Source organism: Asparagus officinalis, chromosome 4, assembly GCF_001876935.1.
Source record: "Asparagus officinalis chromosome 4, Aspof.V1, whole genome shotgun sequence".
NCBI classification, from domain to species: domain Eukaryota; kingdom Viridiplantae; phylum Streptophyta; class Magnoliopsida; order Asparagales; family Asparagaceae; genus Asparagus; species Asparagus officinalis.
In genome coordinates, this window is record NC_033797.1 from 75,259,939 (window position 1) to 75,278,465 (window position 18,527).

Here is an 18,527-nt window from a genome sequence, read left to right on the forward strand (position 1 = left end):
GGTTCCAGCGGGACAGCGGAGGATTCGTCTTTTGGGGTGCTCGGAGCGCTACCAGGGAGGCCTAAGCTAATTATAATACTAATTCCGGACTAGTAGTCTGGAAGTATGGAGGTGGGTCCCATAGGTCAGTGTATCAGCGTAGTGCATGGTCAGTTAGCAGTCCAATATTACTATGTAACTAACAATTTTTATAATAGTTAATTAGTCACCTTCAAGCACTGAAAAGGCCTTTCGCCCATCGGTGGGGTTGGTCATTATTGGGTTCCCAACGGCATGGCTTTTTCCACGGATTTAAAAGAGAGGCACTAACGACACAAGCTCTAAGAGCAGGTCCAGCAAGCTCCGAACTCGGCTCTGAAGGCTGACGTGGCAATGGTTGTTGCCAATCCCCCCTCCAGCAAGCTCTGAAGCCGCTCCCAAGGCCGCTCTCCGTTCCTACGTGGCGATGGCTTCCTTCAGAGCTCCCAAGCGCTCCACAAATTTGTGGAGCGCTTGGGAGCTCTGAAGGAAGCCATCGCCACGTAGGAACGGAGAGCGGCCTTGGGAGCGGCTTCAGAGCTTGCTGGAGGGGGGATTGGCAACAACCATCGCCACGTCAGCCTTCAGAGCCGAGTTCGGAGCTTGCTGGACCTGCTCTAAAAGCATGTTTCACTTCATGGAAAAACATGATAGAAAATTGTGCTCATTAACATGCTCAAGGATTGTCGCTGTTATACTCTCTCAAAAAACACCGAATAGCGTTAATTATAATAATTAGAATAGCGAAGGAAAAGGAAGTTACACAAAGTTGTATCTTATTTATCTTTATAAACCTTCAGCGTAAATATACAAGCATTTTTAAACAATTAGAATAGCGAAGGGAAAGGATGTTACACAAATTTGTATCCTAATTGATCTTTGATGAACAGAAACAATCAGATAGATCACTTCAACCCCTATGTCTTGGACTGTAGCCTAACCTTTTAGTTTCAAAATAGAAAATAAATTGGAGTGCAGATTTTGCTCATGGAAAATAAATATGTACACTTTCAGGATAGTCCAATTAAATCCTTTTTTATCTGCGCGGAATTGATAATCTAGGCTGTATAATTATCATTTCTAATTACTTGTTTTGTAATTTTATATTTCGATATTAGTCTCATTTTGAAGGTATTGACGAGACATTTCCAATGATATTATTTTTATTAAAAAATATTTAATATATTAATATATATATATATACAGATTTTAAGTAAGTAAAAAAAATAATAGGATACAGTGGGAATAATAAAATGTTGTTAAGAAGATTTGAGGGTTAATATTGTCTTTTTTGGGGGGAATAGTAAAATAGAGGAGGCTGCATATTTGGAGAAAAAACTCCAAATATGCAGCTGGTGGGTTGAGTTTGCAGCCGAGCTCCAAAATTTGGAGCTCGGTTGGAGTGTCACCGGGCTGCATTTTGGAGAAATGCAGCCCGGTTGGAGGTGCTCTAACGTATTCTTAACCATACCACCTCTCTTTCTACAGTACACGAGACCCACATGAGATTTTAAAAATTAAAATCTCATGTGACCCCGTGCACTGTAATAAGAGAGGTGGTATGGTTAAGAGTGTGGTAGAGAATGTGCCCCTGTCATTATTTTTTATTAAAGGAGTCTTGCGTGGGAAAGGCAGAGTCTGCAAGTATATTTTGGATATTTTTTGTGCTGTAGAGTAATAGCACTTGGATTAATATACTAGTCTCTAATTCTTCACGTTTTATTCCAATCTAAGAATAGACAGCCCTACATTATATCCTACGTGAAATCGACGGACTGATTTTATTTTTCTCCCCTTTTTTTCCCGTGAGCCTAATAGCTGTGTAAATAGTCTCATGGTTGATCCTATAGCTACAGAGGATTGGGCAATTTTTATAGTTTAAGTGGATGTTATAAAACAATAGTAAAAATACCAAATATTATTTAGTGCGAATAATCACGGTTTAGTACCAGCCCAATAAATCATGGAGTCTAGGGCTCCTCTATTTATCGTTCAAATCTAGGTGAATGACACAAGTGTTGTAAATAAGTAATGATTAGAATTGAGGTAGACATTATCAATAAACACGCATCGACCATTGACCTCCTGAGCTGAGGTCCGGAGCTTCAACCCTAAGCCGCTTGTGGGGTGAGGATTACTTGCCAACTTTAGGGGTATGGCTATCTAATACATTCCCTTATCTTATCATAAGTGCTAAAAGTAGATCATGGGATGCAGATTCATGTCATTTTTTTTTACAACTTACCTACAAGAAAAAGAAAATTCTTCCACATCTATTGTTTATTTCTTGAGGATTTTAAGATTGTTGTGAAAATTTCGAGTCTTGATCATTTAATTGCTTTTGTTGTCATGCTCCCAACCACAAGTTCATTAGCGCGATGTAAACCATGGGACGCACTGAGTGAAGCGCGTTGTGTAGCTCAAGTGCTAAAAGTAGATCATTTAATACGGAGATCGTAAGAGATGCTGAGGTTCTATGTCTCAATGCGGGAGAGGAAGGTGCTGCTTGTATTCCTACCGGAGCTCCACCATCCATTCCGGTAGTAGGAGAACCAGGTGAATTGTAACTGGGCGTTCATGGTTGAAATTGTTTTAAGCACTGAATTGATTGTTTTCTTTACTACTACAGTTGTTTGAAACTTTCGAGATAGTTGCTTGGGACACGGTGGTTTGTGAAATAAGCTGAATGTTAAAAATTATGTTAGTTTTCAAGCTGTCATGATTGTTGTTTGAAATATGACGAGAAGACGGGTGATAATAGCAATATGCGCTGAGAATTGGCTAAGATTCTGACATGCAAACCGGCTATTGCTGAAGAGATTGGCGAAGAGTTTTTGAGGCAAAAAGTTTTTGAGAGAGAGAGAGAGGGAGGGAGGGAGGTGAAGGTGCGGATGAGTCAGTCGCGTAGGAACACAGTAATGATTTTAAATATGGGCACGACTACCCATTATAAATCCGACTCCTCTGTGGCAAAAATTATGTTAGTTTTCAACCCTAAGCCGCTTGTGGGGTGAGGATTACTTGCCAACTTTAGGGGTATGGCTATCTAATACATTCCCTTATCTTATCATAAGTGCTAAAAGTAGATCATGGGATGCAGATTCATGTCATTTTTTTTTTACAACTTACCTACAAGAAAAAGAAAATTCTTCCACATCTATTGTTTATTTCTTGAGGATTTTAAGATTGTTGTGAAAATTTCGAGTCTTGATCATTTAATTGCTTTTGTTGTCATGCTCCCAACCACAAGTTCATTAGCGCGATGTAAACCATGGGATGCACTGAGTGAAGCGCGTTGTGTAGCTCAAGTGCTAAAAGTAGATCATTTAATACGGATTCATGTGTTTTTTAAACAATTTACCTAAAAATAAAAACTCTTCCACATCCACCTTTTATTTCTTGATAATTTTTTAACTTTGTATCTACCTTTTCTTGAGAATTTTAAGATCATTCTTAAAATTGTGTTGTTTGACTCAAATAATTGCCAAAATTAACCAACCAATGCTACGCTTAAACCTCACGAACCATCATTTAAATCCTCTATCCTCAAGGTGGCTCCCATAGGCTTATAATGCAACACTTACGCCTCGTTTGGTACGCGGGAACAGAGTCAAGTGAGAATAAAAAAAAGGTGGGAATGGAATGAAATAGATGTGGAAATGAAATGCTAATTCTCATTATCATGTTTGGGCGAGTTTAGAGAATGAAACAGCAATAGCAATCTTATTCTCATTCCCACATTTGGTATCATTTATTCACAACTGAGAACAAAATTTAGTTTTCTAATAATGCACTTACCAAAACACAGAATTTTAAAATCATTAAAATAATTTAAAAATGACTAAATCATTCATTTTTTGAGAAAAATAAGTTTTATAGAAATAATATTTTTTTCACTCTCCTAGTAATTGCTAAACATTGTGTTTTATTAGTTATTGAAATAAGCTTGCAGTAACCAATTCATTCTTAAGAGGATATTTGTTCAACATTTTGCTAAGCATTCAGTAATTAGCCAGTGACGATTTATAAAGAAATTTGAAGAATTGTTTGTCTCGTGAACATGTTTTGCGCGTTTGGAACTTATGAAGTTGTCTCAAGATGAGATTTATTAAAAATTTTGCTAATCATTCAATAATTAGCTAGAGATGCTCTATCGACAAAATTGAAGAAGAGATTTATTAAAAATTTTGCTAATCATTCAATAATTAGCTAGAGATGCTCTATCGACAAAATTGAAGAATTGTTTCCAAGTAATCTCATTCAATAATTAGCTAGAGATGCTCTATCGACAAAATTGAAGAATTGTTTCCAAGTAATCTAACACCAAACACCAAAGATTAAATATTAGCTAACCTAATCGCCAATAAATTACAAAATAAAGTTAAGTCCTAGGAGATAGCTAATATACTTGTGAACAAAGCCCTCGGTCTAATTAAATTTACAAGAGTTTTTTTTTTTTAATTCACATCTTAAATTTTCTCAAAGCATGCACAACTTGATTTGTCCCTTCAGATTACGTACAACTAATTTCAGGAGGGCATCAACTTAAAAAGTTTCGTTGGATAAAAGGATTAGTTTACTTTTAACCCTCTCAGAAAAACAGATTGACCGTTTTACTTTTCCAAAAAGTAAAACTAGATGCGCGAAATCATTCTCGCAAAAACCTGAACGAGGAGGAGGAAAACATTGCATGCTTAAGTGCCACTCTGCTCAGACTGCTACGACACGCTAGAAAATTGTGCCTCGGTCAAAAGTCTGCAGTAAGACCACATGATGCTAAAACAAGCAAAAGCGAAGGCAGTAACTTTTGGTTCCGGTAAATTTATGAAGACTTCAGGTAATATCTGCCCAAATCGAACAATGCTTTATATCCAGCAACAAAAGCACCCAAATTACATGGAACTCAAAACCAATCAAGAAAAGCTCTAATGTCAATCTTTTACAGAACTTCTATCAAATGCGCTCTATCAGACATTACACTAGAAAATAATAATTACAACAAGTACAACAACAGCAGCTGCAACAAAGATTCCCATCAAAACACCTTCAATCTCTCTCTATATCCTACCACTGCAAGTTAGAGATCAGGTGCTGATTGGATTCACAAAATTTGTGGGCATCTGAAACAACCTGCAGATAATTTAACCTATCAGCTAAAATTCCTATAGCTTTCAACCCTAACTCGAGCATAATATACACATCTAACATGGCTAAATTACCAAACTGATTTTTGATTGGACATGCATTATGATTCAGTGTTTTTTTGTTTCTCTGGAAACATTAAGATATTAATACCGAACTGCTGCTGCAACAAGGGATGATGCGCCTGGCTGGCAAATAACTTAGCGCGGAAGCGTCATTAAGTCACTGCCACATAAGCATTTGAAAGGGGCCACACGAAGGTCACGCAATGCTTTTGTGCCAGATTCCTCACCAGCGCCAGCGATTCATCTCTAACTGCCACAGAAACTCAGCAATAATAACTCAATCTTGTCGGAAAAACTGAAAATACCAAATTGAAAAATGTGTCCCACTAATACTTGATTTGGTAGTTTGCGCATCTAACATCCTTCACCAATAAAACTAGGGGCATTAACTACCCCACATCATCTTTCTCATCTATTATCCACTTCAACCTGTGATCCTCCTATGCAAGAAGGTTTTCCTTCCATCTCAATTGCTTCTTTTGTCTTGTCATTGTTCTTCAATAGCTCATCATACAATTTTAAACAATCCTTTGAGAACTCTGTGAGTGACTCAAAAACACGAGTCAAGTCACCCCTGAACCCATCGAGAGTGACCCGTTGAGTCTCCTTCACACATTCGTGGTGCTTAAGTTTCTCTGCATCCAGCTTTTTTCTGAACAAATCAAGCAATTCCTTTCTCCCTGTTAAATACTCCATTCGATCCCTTACATCCGGTTCAGGCTTGAGATCAGAGAGCTTTGATTCAAGAACTTTACTTTCTGCTTTCTGAAAGGCAAGAACTCTTTTGTCGAGTTCCCTTGCAAGGCTATCTACTTTTCTCTTCTGCTGCTGCTCTTCCCCTTGCCTAACCCACAGAACCCTAATGTCCTTAATGAAGCCTTTCATGGCCAAAGCCACAGCCTTATCTGGAAGTTTCTTGGTTGAGTTTGCCCAGTCATGGCACATAATTACGAGTGGAGGTGTTTCTAGTCTATTATATGATGGAGATGAAGACCTACATCGAGAATAGTATTCTACATCAGGAACGAAGAATTTGGACAGCCATCCATCGAGGGCTTCAACGTATTCTCTTTGAGCTGCGACATAGGCCATGAAGGATGACCTCCAGCGCTTAAGCTCACCCTCCAACGTCACAGTCACTTGCCTCTGTGAATCACTGCAGAATTTTCCATAGGCGGGGCATGAGAAAGATTTCACTTCAGACATAATTTGTTTTTGGGTTTCATGCGATTCGAGCATTATCTTCCAGGTTCTCAATAGACTACAAAAGATGCACCCAGATTAGTGCTTGTATAAGAAAAATTGATGGGAAGTATTTGACAGATAGAAGATGATTATTGGTTTACCCTTGTAGCAGCTCAATGAGCTGAGGATGCAGTTCTTCGTCTCTTACTTTCTGTATTCTGGTTGATATTGTTTCTACGGACCGCAAGGCTACCCAGATTCTGGTGTACAAATCTCTGACTGCAGCCCTAATTTTGTCCACCGAGTGCGAATCGGTTCCCTTGGAGTCCTGTTGGTTTCTCAGCTGTAAGCACTTTTTCTCATAAGCTTGCCGTGTATTTTCTCCAGCCTAAAAAGAATGGGAGGTTATTCAAACAAGATTAGTAAGGTTAGAATGATCCATGACTAAACGAACAACAAATTGCTTGTCCCATAATTGGTCGCTCATTGATGTGGGCTAGATCTTGAACCAAAAACCTAGAAGACTAAAGATGGCTTCCTTGATTTTTCAAAATTCAAGCGCACTACTTAAGGCTCCAAGCAAGGATTTCCAAAGAGGTCACCCATCATAGTACTAATTCTGTATGAGGACACTTAACTGTTTCTTTCTTTCTTTCTTTCTTTTTTCTTTTTCATTGTTTTTTTTTGTTCTTTTTTTTTTTTGGTTGGTGACAAAAGACACTTGACTATAGTATAGGGTTTCAAAGTAAGATTTTCTCCCTCAAAAGCTAGCTGTAAAATTCCTGAGTTCACTTGAACTATTGTTTATAAGACACTTCTCTAGCACAAACCAAATGCATGGTATTATTTGCTTCCTAGTGTCCAGACATAATTCTCATGGTTAATTTGGAGCCCTCACCAAAACAACATCAAGAAGGAGATGCCAGAGTTTAGAGGTACTTCTAACTAGTGCTTTCGTCAAACGTTACTCTCCTAGTACTACTCTTGTCCGAGCATGCACATTTAAGGAGATTTAACTGTACACCTTTCTAGCTGGAATCTAATAATGCAAAATTCACCTTATGACTTACAATAACTCTAGCCAACCCATAGTTACACAGTGCATTGTACATAGTAGGTCGTGGTACAAATTCTAGTATGCGATATGCCACTTAGAACATTGGCATTCGTGCTATGTAGCTTGCTTCGACATGCAAGTTCGGTCAGTGGTACGTTGTTAAACTTTTTTGGGTACACTTACCATTTTTTATAGTATATAGCAGAAAACTAGAAACTAGAAAGCTAATTGTGCTTTTCAATATATTTCCATTCAAAATCCTTAAGTGCTTCTTTTTTATGGAGGTAGGTTTTTGCTTCAGTTTTTCTTTTCACATAGTTCATGTTGGGATCATGGTTTCATTTCACGTTTTATTAACAAGTGTATTTAGTTACAAAAAAGTCATTGAATCATATATTCTAGTGTGTCTCCCTTCACTAGATTGTGAATAGTGCATTGTGTTTTGCACATGTGCACTTTAAAGGGACTTCGCACCCCCACATACTTGTAAGTGCTACGTCAACTTTGGGGAATCAATTCGTGTATATGAGGGAATCGGTTCATAAATGTACTTGGACTCGGTTCGTAGGAATTGTACGATGGTTGGAGGTCCAAGAAATCACGCAACTATGAGCCAACACAGCTGATGAGGAATGCCTTGGCAGAGCCAGAGAGGTCAAGTGTGGTCATGTGACCCCCCTGCCATCATACTCATGAGCATATATATGTTTTTGGGTGCTTTACGTATTTGCTGTGAAGGACTCCCAGCTTGATGTGGCTGGGACCACATGGGAACGGGTTTTCATTTGGGTGATTATATATTGGGGTGAAAGAATTGTAGAATGATGTGGTGGGGACCACATGAAACATGTTTTTCAAGCCAATTTAAATTAAAAGAGAGGTTTGCGAAAAAGTTAGAAGAGATTTAATATAGTCATTGGAGCAAATGCAAACCAATGGCAATATCCATTACGAATTAATTTATTTATTTTTTAAATATCAAATGTTAGTGCTAGGGATCCAAAGGAAACTAATAGAATAACTTTGTGCTAAAATATTATAATTAGTGTCATTGTCTATTTTTGCCATAGTGTTGAGAGATTATTTTTATGAATATCGTGAAAAGTAAATTGCATGACATACATGAGATCGATGGATGAATGATTTCTTGGTAACATATACTGACTCAGATGTTTTTGATACAATTAATAATAATTTAGCTATGCAACTATATCAAAAAATGGTAAATCATCACGGTAGTTTGCAAATTTCATTTTCAAGCCTGATGTCATTACTTTTTAGGAGCTAGCTGTATTAATTTGACCACAGCGAGGATTACTCTTTTAGTATTTTTTAAGAGAAAATACCCCCCCCCCCCAACAAAAAAAAAACCAAAGTCCATTTCCTGGCTCCACCACTGGAGGAATGTATCAAGAAATTCATCTAGAATTCTTCTCTTACTTTCACATCTTCTCCAAGCATTTATTTTTAATAAAAAACATTCAGCTTTACAGATTGGATTATGATTTAATTAAAATTTACCGTGGTTGCATGCCATGTTCGCTTACATAAACAAGTAACAGCTCCACTATCATCTAACTAAAAGTCATTTAGGAGCAATTAATAATAACAAATTACCTTAACTTCTTCATAGAGCTTTTTCTCCCAGGCATATAACCTTCCTAGCGTCTGTGTATGACTTCCTGATTCCATTCCACCGAAATCGTCAAAGAGGTCACTCTTGCTTTCAACAGATGAAGTGTCTTTAGAGCTTGAGCTTGAGGCAATATAACTTCTTCTGGATGAAGATTGAGACGAAGGTGACCGATGCCATGTGATAGCTTGAATGATTTTAGATGAATTTTCTGCATTAAAAATAGATTACCAACCACAAAGTACCTCATTATGCAAACAAGCATTCGGACTAAATCATATTATAAACCAAAAAGTCTCCATCAAATTAAACATATATATATATATATATATATATTATATATACTATATATATATATAGTATATACTATATATATGAGCGGTTAATGGGTTTGTCCTATGTCAACGAAGGGGATTATCCTCCTTGAAAATGATGTGGCAACAATCCCTCACCATCCGTAATAAGTAGCTGAGAGCAGAATATCACCATGCGGTGACAGTTGTGCACATTCATTTTCCAGCAGGAAATCCCCTCCTATGACCAAGGAATACACCAATTATTCTCTCTCATATTATATATCATAGAGAGAGAGGAAAAAAAAAACTATGTCAACTTAATGTGGACGTTCCACTAAGTTTCTTAGTCATTGATGATCCACTTGATTGAGCTACATTGTGGATGATCGCTCCGCTTGACTGATCTACATATTCTACAAACGCCGAACACACCAAATTTGGGTCTGTGACTGGAATCTGTCCGTGGCTTTGACCCCTCCGTCGAGGCCATGTTTAAAAAAGTTCTATTCATCTCCGAAACCTGTTTTAAAATAATACGAGTCGGGCGGGCATGAAGGGTCAAACCACCAACGCGTTCACCCCAAATTTGGTGTGGGGGTTTTAGATATCTAGAATCAAGTTCTAACCGGAGCGGAATCATCCCACAAGTAATGCTAAATCAAGTGATCAATCACCAGGATTAAGAAACTTACGTGAACGTGCCACTTAATTGACATACAGTTCTCTCTCTCTTCCTCTAGCTCTCTCTCTCTATATATATATATATATATATATCATATATATATAATATTAATATATATATATATATATATATATATATATATAGTATATATATTCCATGTGGCTATGCTACAAGCTCAAATTCGGCCTAAGCTAGCTCATTTCTTCTGTACACTGGAAAAAACTTACAGGCAGAACCAGTGTGAGAAACTAGAATACAAATTAGAGAAGCCCATTATTCCTGACAACAGCAAATGGGGACTCATTGGCCCAAAAAAAAACTTAAAAAGTGAGTTAATTTTTTAACAAAATGAAACCAAAAAAAAAAAGTGAGGTGGCAGGTGGCGAGGTGGCGGTGGGGGGGGGGACACTAGTAGCGACCCATAAGCTGTTTATCCCAGTCAAGTACAATACAAAGAAGATTAGGGCCTACCAAAGAATGAATTTCCCTTAAAACCCCAAAAAGCAAACAACTTTATATACAAGTAAAAAATCAACAATCTCTAGCTCAAGTCAATTCAAAGCATCTCCTGAACCAATTCAAAGCTCAATCATAAAAAGACACATAAAACTCATGCTAAAAACCAAACAACAAAAGTTGGCAACTTTGAACAACAAAATCTAAAAACAACCCACCTTTAACCTCAGAAAGATCACAGCTTTGATCAACCCAATTGATCTCCAGCATCTTAGAAACCTCCTTCCCACAATCATAAGCCCTAATGAACTGATCCTCGACGTCCCTCAACGCATCAAGAAGCTCCCTTTGTTTCTCCGGCGGCTCGGTCACCGTCAACCTCCTTTCTTTACGCTCCTCCGCCTCCTCTTTCGCCTTTGCAACCTCAATACCACTCACAATGTTGGTCCTCTGGTGATCTCTCAGCTCATCTTCAGCTTCTTCGAGCTCTGGGATCCCTTCCTTCTCTCTAACAACCCTCAGATCCTCGTCGGAGCTTCGACAGAGACCCGCGAGCATGCTCGCCTCTTCGGCAGCCCTAACTCCATCAAAAGGGTTAAAAAAATCCCACCCAAAATCCTTCACAGGAGAAGGGGGCATTTGGCTCATCCCAGAGTAAAAGTACCCACATCTCATCTCCTCACCGTTTTTTTCGTCGGAGACTGAGGAGGAGGAGGAGGAGGAGGAGGAGAAAGCGGGTAAAGATTCAATCTTTGCGTTCTCCAGTTGTGGGGTTCTTCGAAGACCGGCTTGGAGGCGGCCCGGCGGTGGCTGCGCTGTGGGACGGCGGCAGGAGGGGAGGGGGCCAACTGCAGGGCGGGCCGTCTGGGAGACGAGTGCAACCGCGCGACGATGAAAGGTTCGCACGGCGCCGCGCGAAGCGGCAGAGCAGAGCAGGGACCGTACCGCTTTGTGAGGCCTCCGAGGGGTCGCGGCGGGGCGCGGTCGACGCGGCGACTTGAGCGCAGGCGCTTTCCGCTCGTGGCAGAGGGCCACCGCGTCCTCGTGGAACGTCGCCGCCGCCGGCGCGATGAGCTTCGAGGCCGTACAGTTCCCCATTATTTTATTTTGAGAGTGGGGTTCAGAGTGTAAGGGTTTGGGGTTTTTGTCTTGGAGTTGTAGAGGGAGATAAAGATGGGGTTTTTGGCTTGTTGGGGCTTGGAATGCTGAATTGGACTGATGCTTGACTGTGGTCGTGGGAGGGGGATGGAATAAACAAAGGAATTTGTTTTATTTTAGGGGAAAATTACTTCGGACCCCCTACGTTCTGAAAACAGAGAGTTGTCCCTCAAAATGACGGTTGTTTTGTTTTAGGGGAAAATTACTTCGACCACCCTACGTTCTGAGAAGAAAAAAAAGAATATATTTAACCCTATGCACTATTATTCCATTAGTTAAACCCCGCTTGTTCCCACCATTATTTTTGATTAATCCTAACATACCCTCAAAACGACAGTAGTTTCTATCTCTTTCTTCAAGAGCTCTCCAACCTCCGGACCTCTAGCCAGTAGACACCCAAACATACTTGCACCTCCAACAACTGTATAGATTACATTTCCTTGGCACTAAATCAGCGTTATCCGCCTATAGGCAATCTTCGAACAACGACCGAAAGTTATGGCTCGAGAGATCCTAGGAAGTGCCAAAGCTTAACTTGTTCAGTTAGTCATTAGTGAAAAAATAATTTATAATTGAAAGCTTAGACTTAGATAGCTCTATTACTTGTGAAACTATGAATATTTGCTTAAAGATATTCTAATTTTAATGTAGTAGTTGTTGCATGATTAACTTATGTCAATATTTAAAAATGGAACCACTGCAATTGGGAAAAGGCAAGCGATGTTTTCATATTGAAAACTGAGGTCTTTTCATTATTTCTAGATTTTTTTCATCGTATGATATCTTTATATTAAAAAATTATTATTATCCCAAATTTTGGGGCTTTCAAAGAAGGAGATGGAATTTGTATCATTTTAGCGGTATTTTAGGATTAATCCAAAATAGTGGGGAGAACAAGGGCTTTTGACAAAGAAAGTAAAGGTCCAGGGAGTTAATGCGATTTACTTTTTCTTTTTCTTTTTCTTGAGGCAGAGCCGTTGTTTTTTAAATGTAAGGGGTTATAGGTAATATTCCGTTTATTTTATGGATACTTAGAGAGGGACCCCCAGAATTTTTACGTATTGTATTGTATTATATTCTGACCTCATGATACTTTTCGGTCAGAGAAAAATTCTGAGGGGTCCTTTTCTTACATTTTATTTACTAGTATTTAGACCCGTGCACAGCACAGTTTCTAAAAAATTTTCTATAAATATTAAACATGTTATCAAAATAAAGTATTCTTCTTTAGATAAGAAGTATAGTGATGGAAGTGAACAGAATAATTAATAAGCCGTTCAGTTACTATTTGTAAGATATTCGATCAAGTTCGATTTTATAGTTCATTTAGTACTAAACAAATAATTTTCATCAAGTTCGATTCGATAGTTCGATCAAGTTCGATTTTATAGTTCATTTAGTACTAAACAAATAATTTTCATCAAGTTCGATTCGATAGTTCATTTATGAATTATCCATCTGTTTGGTAGGTACTAAACAAATAATTTTCATCAAGTTCGATTCGATAGTTCATTTATGAATTATCCATCTGTTTGGTAGATTGTAGAAAATTAATAATAACATGGTAAAGGGAGAAGTAAATATAGAAAAAATCACCAACCTTGCCAGTTCCAGAAACACCATGAATATAAAGGCAGCGCCCAAGACATTGTTCGCCACAAATGGCCCCTTTGATGAATGAAGTTATCTCATCCATTTCTCTGGGACATAAGCTCATGATTTTATAAAATTGACTGACAAACATGCAATGAACCGGAAAATATCTAAGCAAGTAGTACGTACTTATTTCTACGAGGCAAGGATTTAGGCAATGTTGCCAGTAGCAGTGTTGCCTTTGCCTTTTCCAATTCAGTTTGATTATGGCGACGTACATGCTCCGGGATCTTCTTTATTCCTATCTTGTGAATGCCAAATGCTCTTCCCTTGCGTGAGTTCTGGAAAAAATATATAAAATGCAGTACTATAAACTCAACTAACAATAAAAAGTTGTTCAGCCTAGACTAAGAAGCATACTAGAACCAGCTCCTGAGTTGGATGCTTGCGAGAAGTAGATTCCGCAGCTACATCTTCTTCATTTTCTGAATTGTCATATGTTTCACAACCTGTATCCTTGGAAATTTTCAATTCCTCATCTTTCTCAGTTCTTCCGTTATTCTAAATGTAAGCCAATAAGAACAATTGAACTTCAGATTTGATAGGAAACATCTTCTTCCAAAAGTTTATTAAGTTCCTTATTTAGTAAGAACACATACCTCCTCTTCATCATCATCATCATTAATATCTGCAATACGCTTGAAACTGTGCTAATGAACATCATACTCATATTCACAATAAAATACATCATCTCCCTCATTGTTGGCTTCAAAGAACTCCTTCGGGTTCAAAACAGAACAGTGCCTAATAACTGATTCCATCTGATGCAGAATAAGGAATCAAGTTATGTAAACATGGGATATTATGCATTATGTGTTTTATCCACATGTGTGTCAAGTTCTTCTAAAGTAGCAAATTAAAAGTAAATAGAAAGAAAAATCTATGCACGTTAGGTGGACATAGTAAAAGGCTCAATAAAATTGTTTCTAACTAAATATATGACCCCATAACGGTTAATTTAGTAGTTGTGAATCTACACATTGACAACTATTCAAGTTCGATCATACCGACCAATGTTTCTTGTTAAAATCTTTTAGTTAAAATAATTCACTATGTCAGAAAGAGTATCAAATATTTATATACTAATTAGGCTAATTTCAACTTGACCCTTGAATTAGCTACAACAAAAAAAAAAACGTTCAGCAAGTATTTGCAAATCCTAGAATACAATAATTAACAGTTTTTTTGGTTGATATGCTCTTGAATTTCATCGTTTGTGCAGAAAAATCAAAAAAATTCTCATTGGTCATAGTCATTTGAGTTATTGTGAATTGATTGATATATCGAGGAAGAACCATCATCATGATAGAGATTATTGTCATCAATTAGTCCAAAACCAATGCAAATATTAGTACATTGAAATTGGCTAATCAATTCAAAAGAAACACGAACCACTACCAAACTCCATTTATGATCAGAATGTGAAATTTTTTATAAAAATAAAAGATAAATGGAAAATTTCACCTCAATGTCACTCGACTGATTTGTGCGGAAAAGTTTTCTTCGTAAGTTATGAGATTGCCTCCTAACCACAGTCTCCTCTGGAATCATATACCAATGACATCTCATCTAGAAGCTCCCATCAGGTTCTTTCCATAACCTAAAAGCAGCCAAGCAGCCCAAAACATGAATAAAAAAAATATTTCATATTGTTAATTATTCAACTGAATCACATCTAACTCTTATATTATATTTCCATGATCCACTTATTTTTATTAAAAAAATCCAAAGCATTGCACAGAGAACAAAAAGGTCCACAAAATAACAATTCACAATAACTCCAAGTTCAACATAATTTCATAGTCACTCTATAAAATCTCAGATATATAACTCTATCTACTTAGATCTTGTTCTGCTCATCTTCAACAAATAAGTCTAGAGGTAGTCTCAACATCACAAAGAAGCTAATTACCACACCAAACAACTTATGTACAAAAAGTTAAATAGCAAGAGTAGACTACAAGTGATTCCGTGAATGGTAAAGTGAGCCATGTCAAGATAATTTAATTAAAAAGTGAGTCATGATCTGCTGCAGTCTGCTACTCTAACTACACATAAAACTAATACATTATAGCAAAGCAAATTAAAAAGATAGTCTTGTGAATTTATCCTAGATTTTGAAATAATTTATACCAATTTCACTTCTAAGGCTTTCTTGACATGAATAATCGTCTCTAATCCAGGTAGAGAATGATAGAAATTGCATGTTTCTAGCATTAATTATAAAATAACACTCTTAGTCCAAATTAGTACACTATTCAAAAGTCAATAACAAAACTCTGTATAAATAATCAAAAAATTAGAAACACTTACATAGGTTTCCTCCAATACATCAAAAAATCACCATAAAGTTGACGTTAGAAGCAAGTATTTCAAGGACCTTGATGTAGGAGCATTGATATCTAAAACCCAGCAAAATCAAAATATATTTCTAAAGAATGTAAATTTCCAATAATGGTATTAAAAAATGGCATTTGAAGACAAATATATATCTTGAGACCTCAGAAGCTTTCTAAAAAAAGAAAACGTAAATATGGAAAAATCAGATCTATCCAACATATTGCATAGGCAATTTCAGAACATTGTAAAAGAAATATAAAGCCCTAAAAAATAAACTGCAACATCAATTAGAAAAGAAAATGAGCTTGTAATGTTGATGTTGTTGTTGCTGCTTCTTCTTCCTCTCTTCTTCAAACCCTAGCCTTAATTCTGATATTCTCTTCTCCTTCCTCCTCCTTGGGCTCAAAAAATCTCACCTTTTTACTGTAGTAGAGGCGGGTGAAGAAAGCGATTCAAAGAAATGATCGAGGGGTGTTTCGGGTCGATGCGCCTGTGATGGGATAGCCGGGGTGAGAGAGGCTGTGGATGGCAGACAATGGCGGGGGCGGTTTTTATGATCGCTTTGATTTGGGCTTTGGCCGAGGGGCGTCCGGTAAAAGAGTCCCAAGCAGCCGGAACATGAATGGGTTAGAGGGGGAAGGAGGGGAGATGGTGTTTTTTTTTCGGACAGAGCTGGTGGGTGGTCCCCATCAAGATGAGGCCGGTCTTTTGGAAAGGAGCCAGCGGGGGGGTTTTTTTTTGTGGATTGGGTTGGGAGGAAGGGGGAGGAGGAGATGGGAGAGAGGGCAGAAGAAGAAGAAGCAGAGAAAGGACCATTCGATCTGACGGGGAGAGAGGGTTTTTTCTGAATTGTGAAGAGAAAACGAAAGGGGTGAAAGTTTTGATAAAGTGGAAGAGAAACAATTGGCTGAAACTGAAACCGCAGGCTTGAAAAAAAGTAGTTTGGAGAACGTGCTAGTATGGGAAGTTTGAGAAATGGCTATTGTAGGCGTCTAAAAATACCTGTAGGTTCCCGAATATGGCTCGAGATGAAGAGGTAGCGATAAATGTCATCATCCAAGTCGAGAAGGTTTATTCGAGTGGCCCGCATATTCATCGACCACCGTCAAGTAACACGTACACTCACACGTACACTCACCATCCACCGTCAAGCGATCCGCGCGTTTACAAAACGCGCAAAGCGAATCGAGGAAGCTTACAGATCAACGAAATAACAAAATACACGTAACGACGGAACAAGTCAAAACCCGGAAAACCAATAAAAGTCGCTGGCGGCCGAGTCACATCAAAACGACTCGGTCGAACCAGTGGTTCGGCCCAAAGCCAGATCACCACAGCCGAGCCACCATTTGGTGGCCCGACCAAGGCCGAGCCACCATTTGGTGGCCCGGCCTTGCCCGGCCAAGGCCGAGCCACCAGGTGACTGTTCGGCTAAAATTTAGTTTTTTCGGTTCTTTGACGGATTCTTTTGGGATTTGAGTGTTCCTGGACGTTCCAACTGATCTGATATTGTGGTTGTATAGTTGTTAACTGAAGATACAGAGAAATCCATCAGTCTCATCTAAATAACCGCATTCGAGGCCTATAAATATGAGCTAAAGGCCTCCATTTTAAGGGGGGAGATCAAGAAGACGAAACGTTGCCGAATTGGAGAGTGGAGCCACGAGTTTATAGCAAGGGTTAGCAGATCTTGGTGATCTCCTGTGCATAAAGAGTGAAGTTCGAGAGATCTGACACCCGTCCCCTATTCCTCTGGATTTAAGCTTGGTTTTAAATCTCGAGAAGAGCTGTAATCTCGCTTGGTCGAGATTACCGCTGCAGCGATTACTTCCTTCGTGAAGTAAGAGCTTTGATCATCAATCTGTCAATCAGATCTGATCCGCGACGGTCCATGGATATTAACGTCCCCGACACAGGCAAAGATCCCACGCAAGCAGCGGGTGATAAACGTCCGTTGCGCTGTTTGACAAGAGTTATAATCTTTATTTTCATTGTATAAATGAGATCTTATAAAAAGGTCAACTTTCTTTCTTTTTTTGAACTTATTGTAATGGCTGAAATTGTAGTGAGTTCATCACCAATGAAAACCTTAACTTTTGACCTAAACAAGCTGGCGATCACAGTGGGAGCCAATAGCTTCGCTGCCGAAGCTATCGTGCCGCAACCACGGATCCGGATCCTAGTTGAAGAAGTGGTCGAGTATGAATTCGACCAACTGAAGTTCGAGGAGTATCTGTCGTCCTCCTCCTCCAGATCCTCTGCCCCTCGTAAGCGCAGGAAGATTAAATCCCCCGTTGCTGTGGTAGCTGCACCTTGCAACACCCCTCCGGCCTCTAACGAAGCCGGATCTACAGATCTGGACTCCTCCTCATTCAAGGAGATAACCACTGTAGCCGCGCCAACTTTATCAAAGAGGACACGCTAAAGACAGCGCCAACGACTTGCGCGCCGACTTGCTAAGGCTTTGGAGCCTGTTGACGGGATCTACTATGAGGCGAATCTAAAACTCAGAAAGAACCGAGTGCCCCAGCAGCAAACAGATACCCTCTCCTCCAAACCAGCAGTGAATGAATGGATCCAAGTCAAACGGACCCACTCAACCCTCAAGGAGCGCATTCAGTAGCGTCGTACCTTGATTGCGAATGCACGGATCCTCGTGCACGAAGCGTAAAAGTTAAAGTAGGAAGAGGTGACCAAGAAGCCACCAAAACTATGCCAAGTATGGAAATCAAAGTCCGAAACAGCGTCGAAAAAAAATCGAACACCGCCCGAAACTCGCGAACCAGCCTTTGCTGGCTCGGCCAAAACCGAGCCACCAAATGGTGGCTCGGCCAAAGCCGAA

General features: G+C 38.9%; 1 protein-coding gene across 1 annotated transcript; it reads right to left on the reverse strand.

Annotated features, from left to right (window-relative positions):
- On the reverse strand, positions 4,862 to 11,632 carry LOC109838940. The gene is made up of 4 exons (XM_020407376.1): positions 10,753 to 11,632; positions 9,085 to 9,311; positions 6,572 to 6,798; positions 4,862 to 6,486 (listed from the first exon to the last, which is right to left on the reverse strand). Exons 1-4 carry the CDS (start codon positions 11,630 to 11,632, stop codon positions 5,634 to 5,636), a joined length of 2,187 nt encoding a protein of 728 aa, XP_020262965.1. The 3' UTR covers positions 4,862 to 5,633.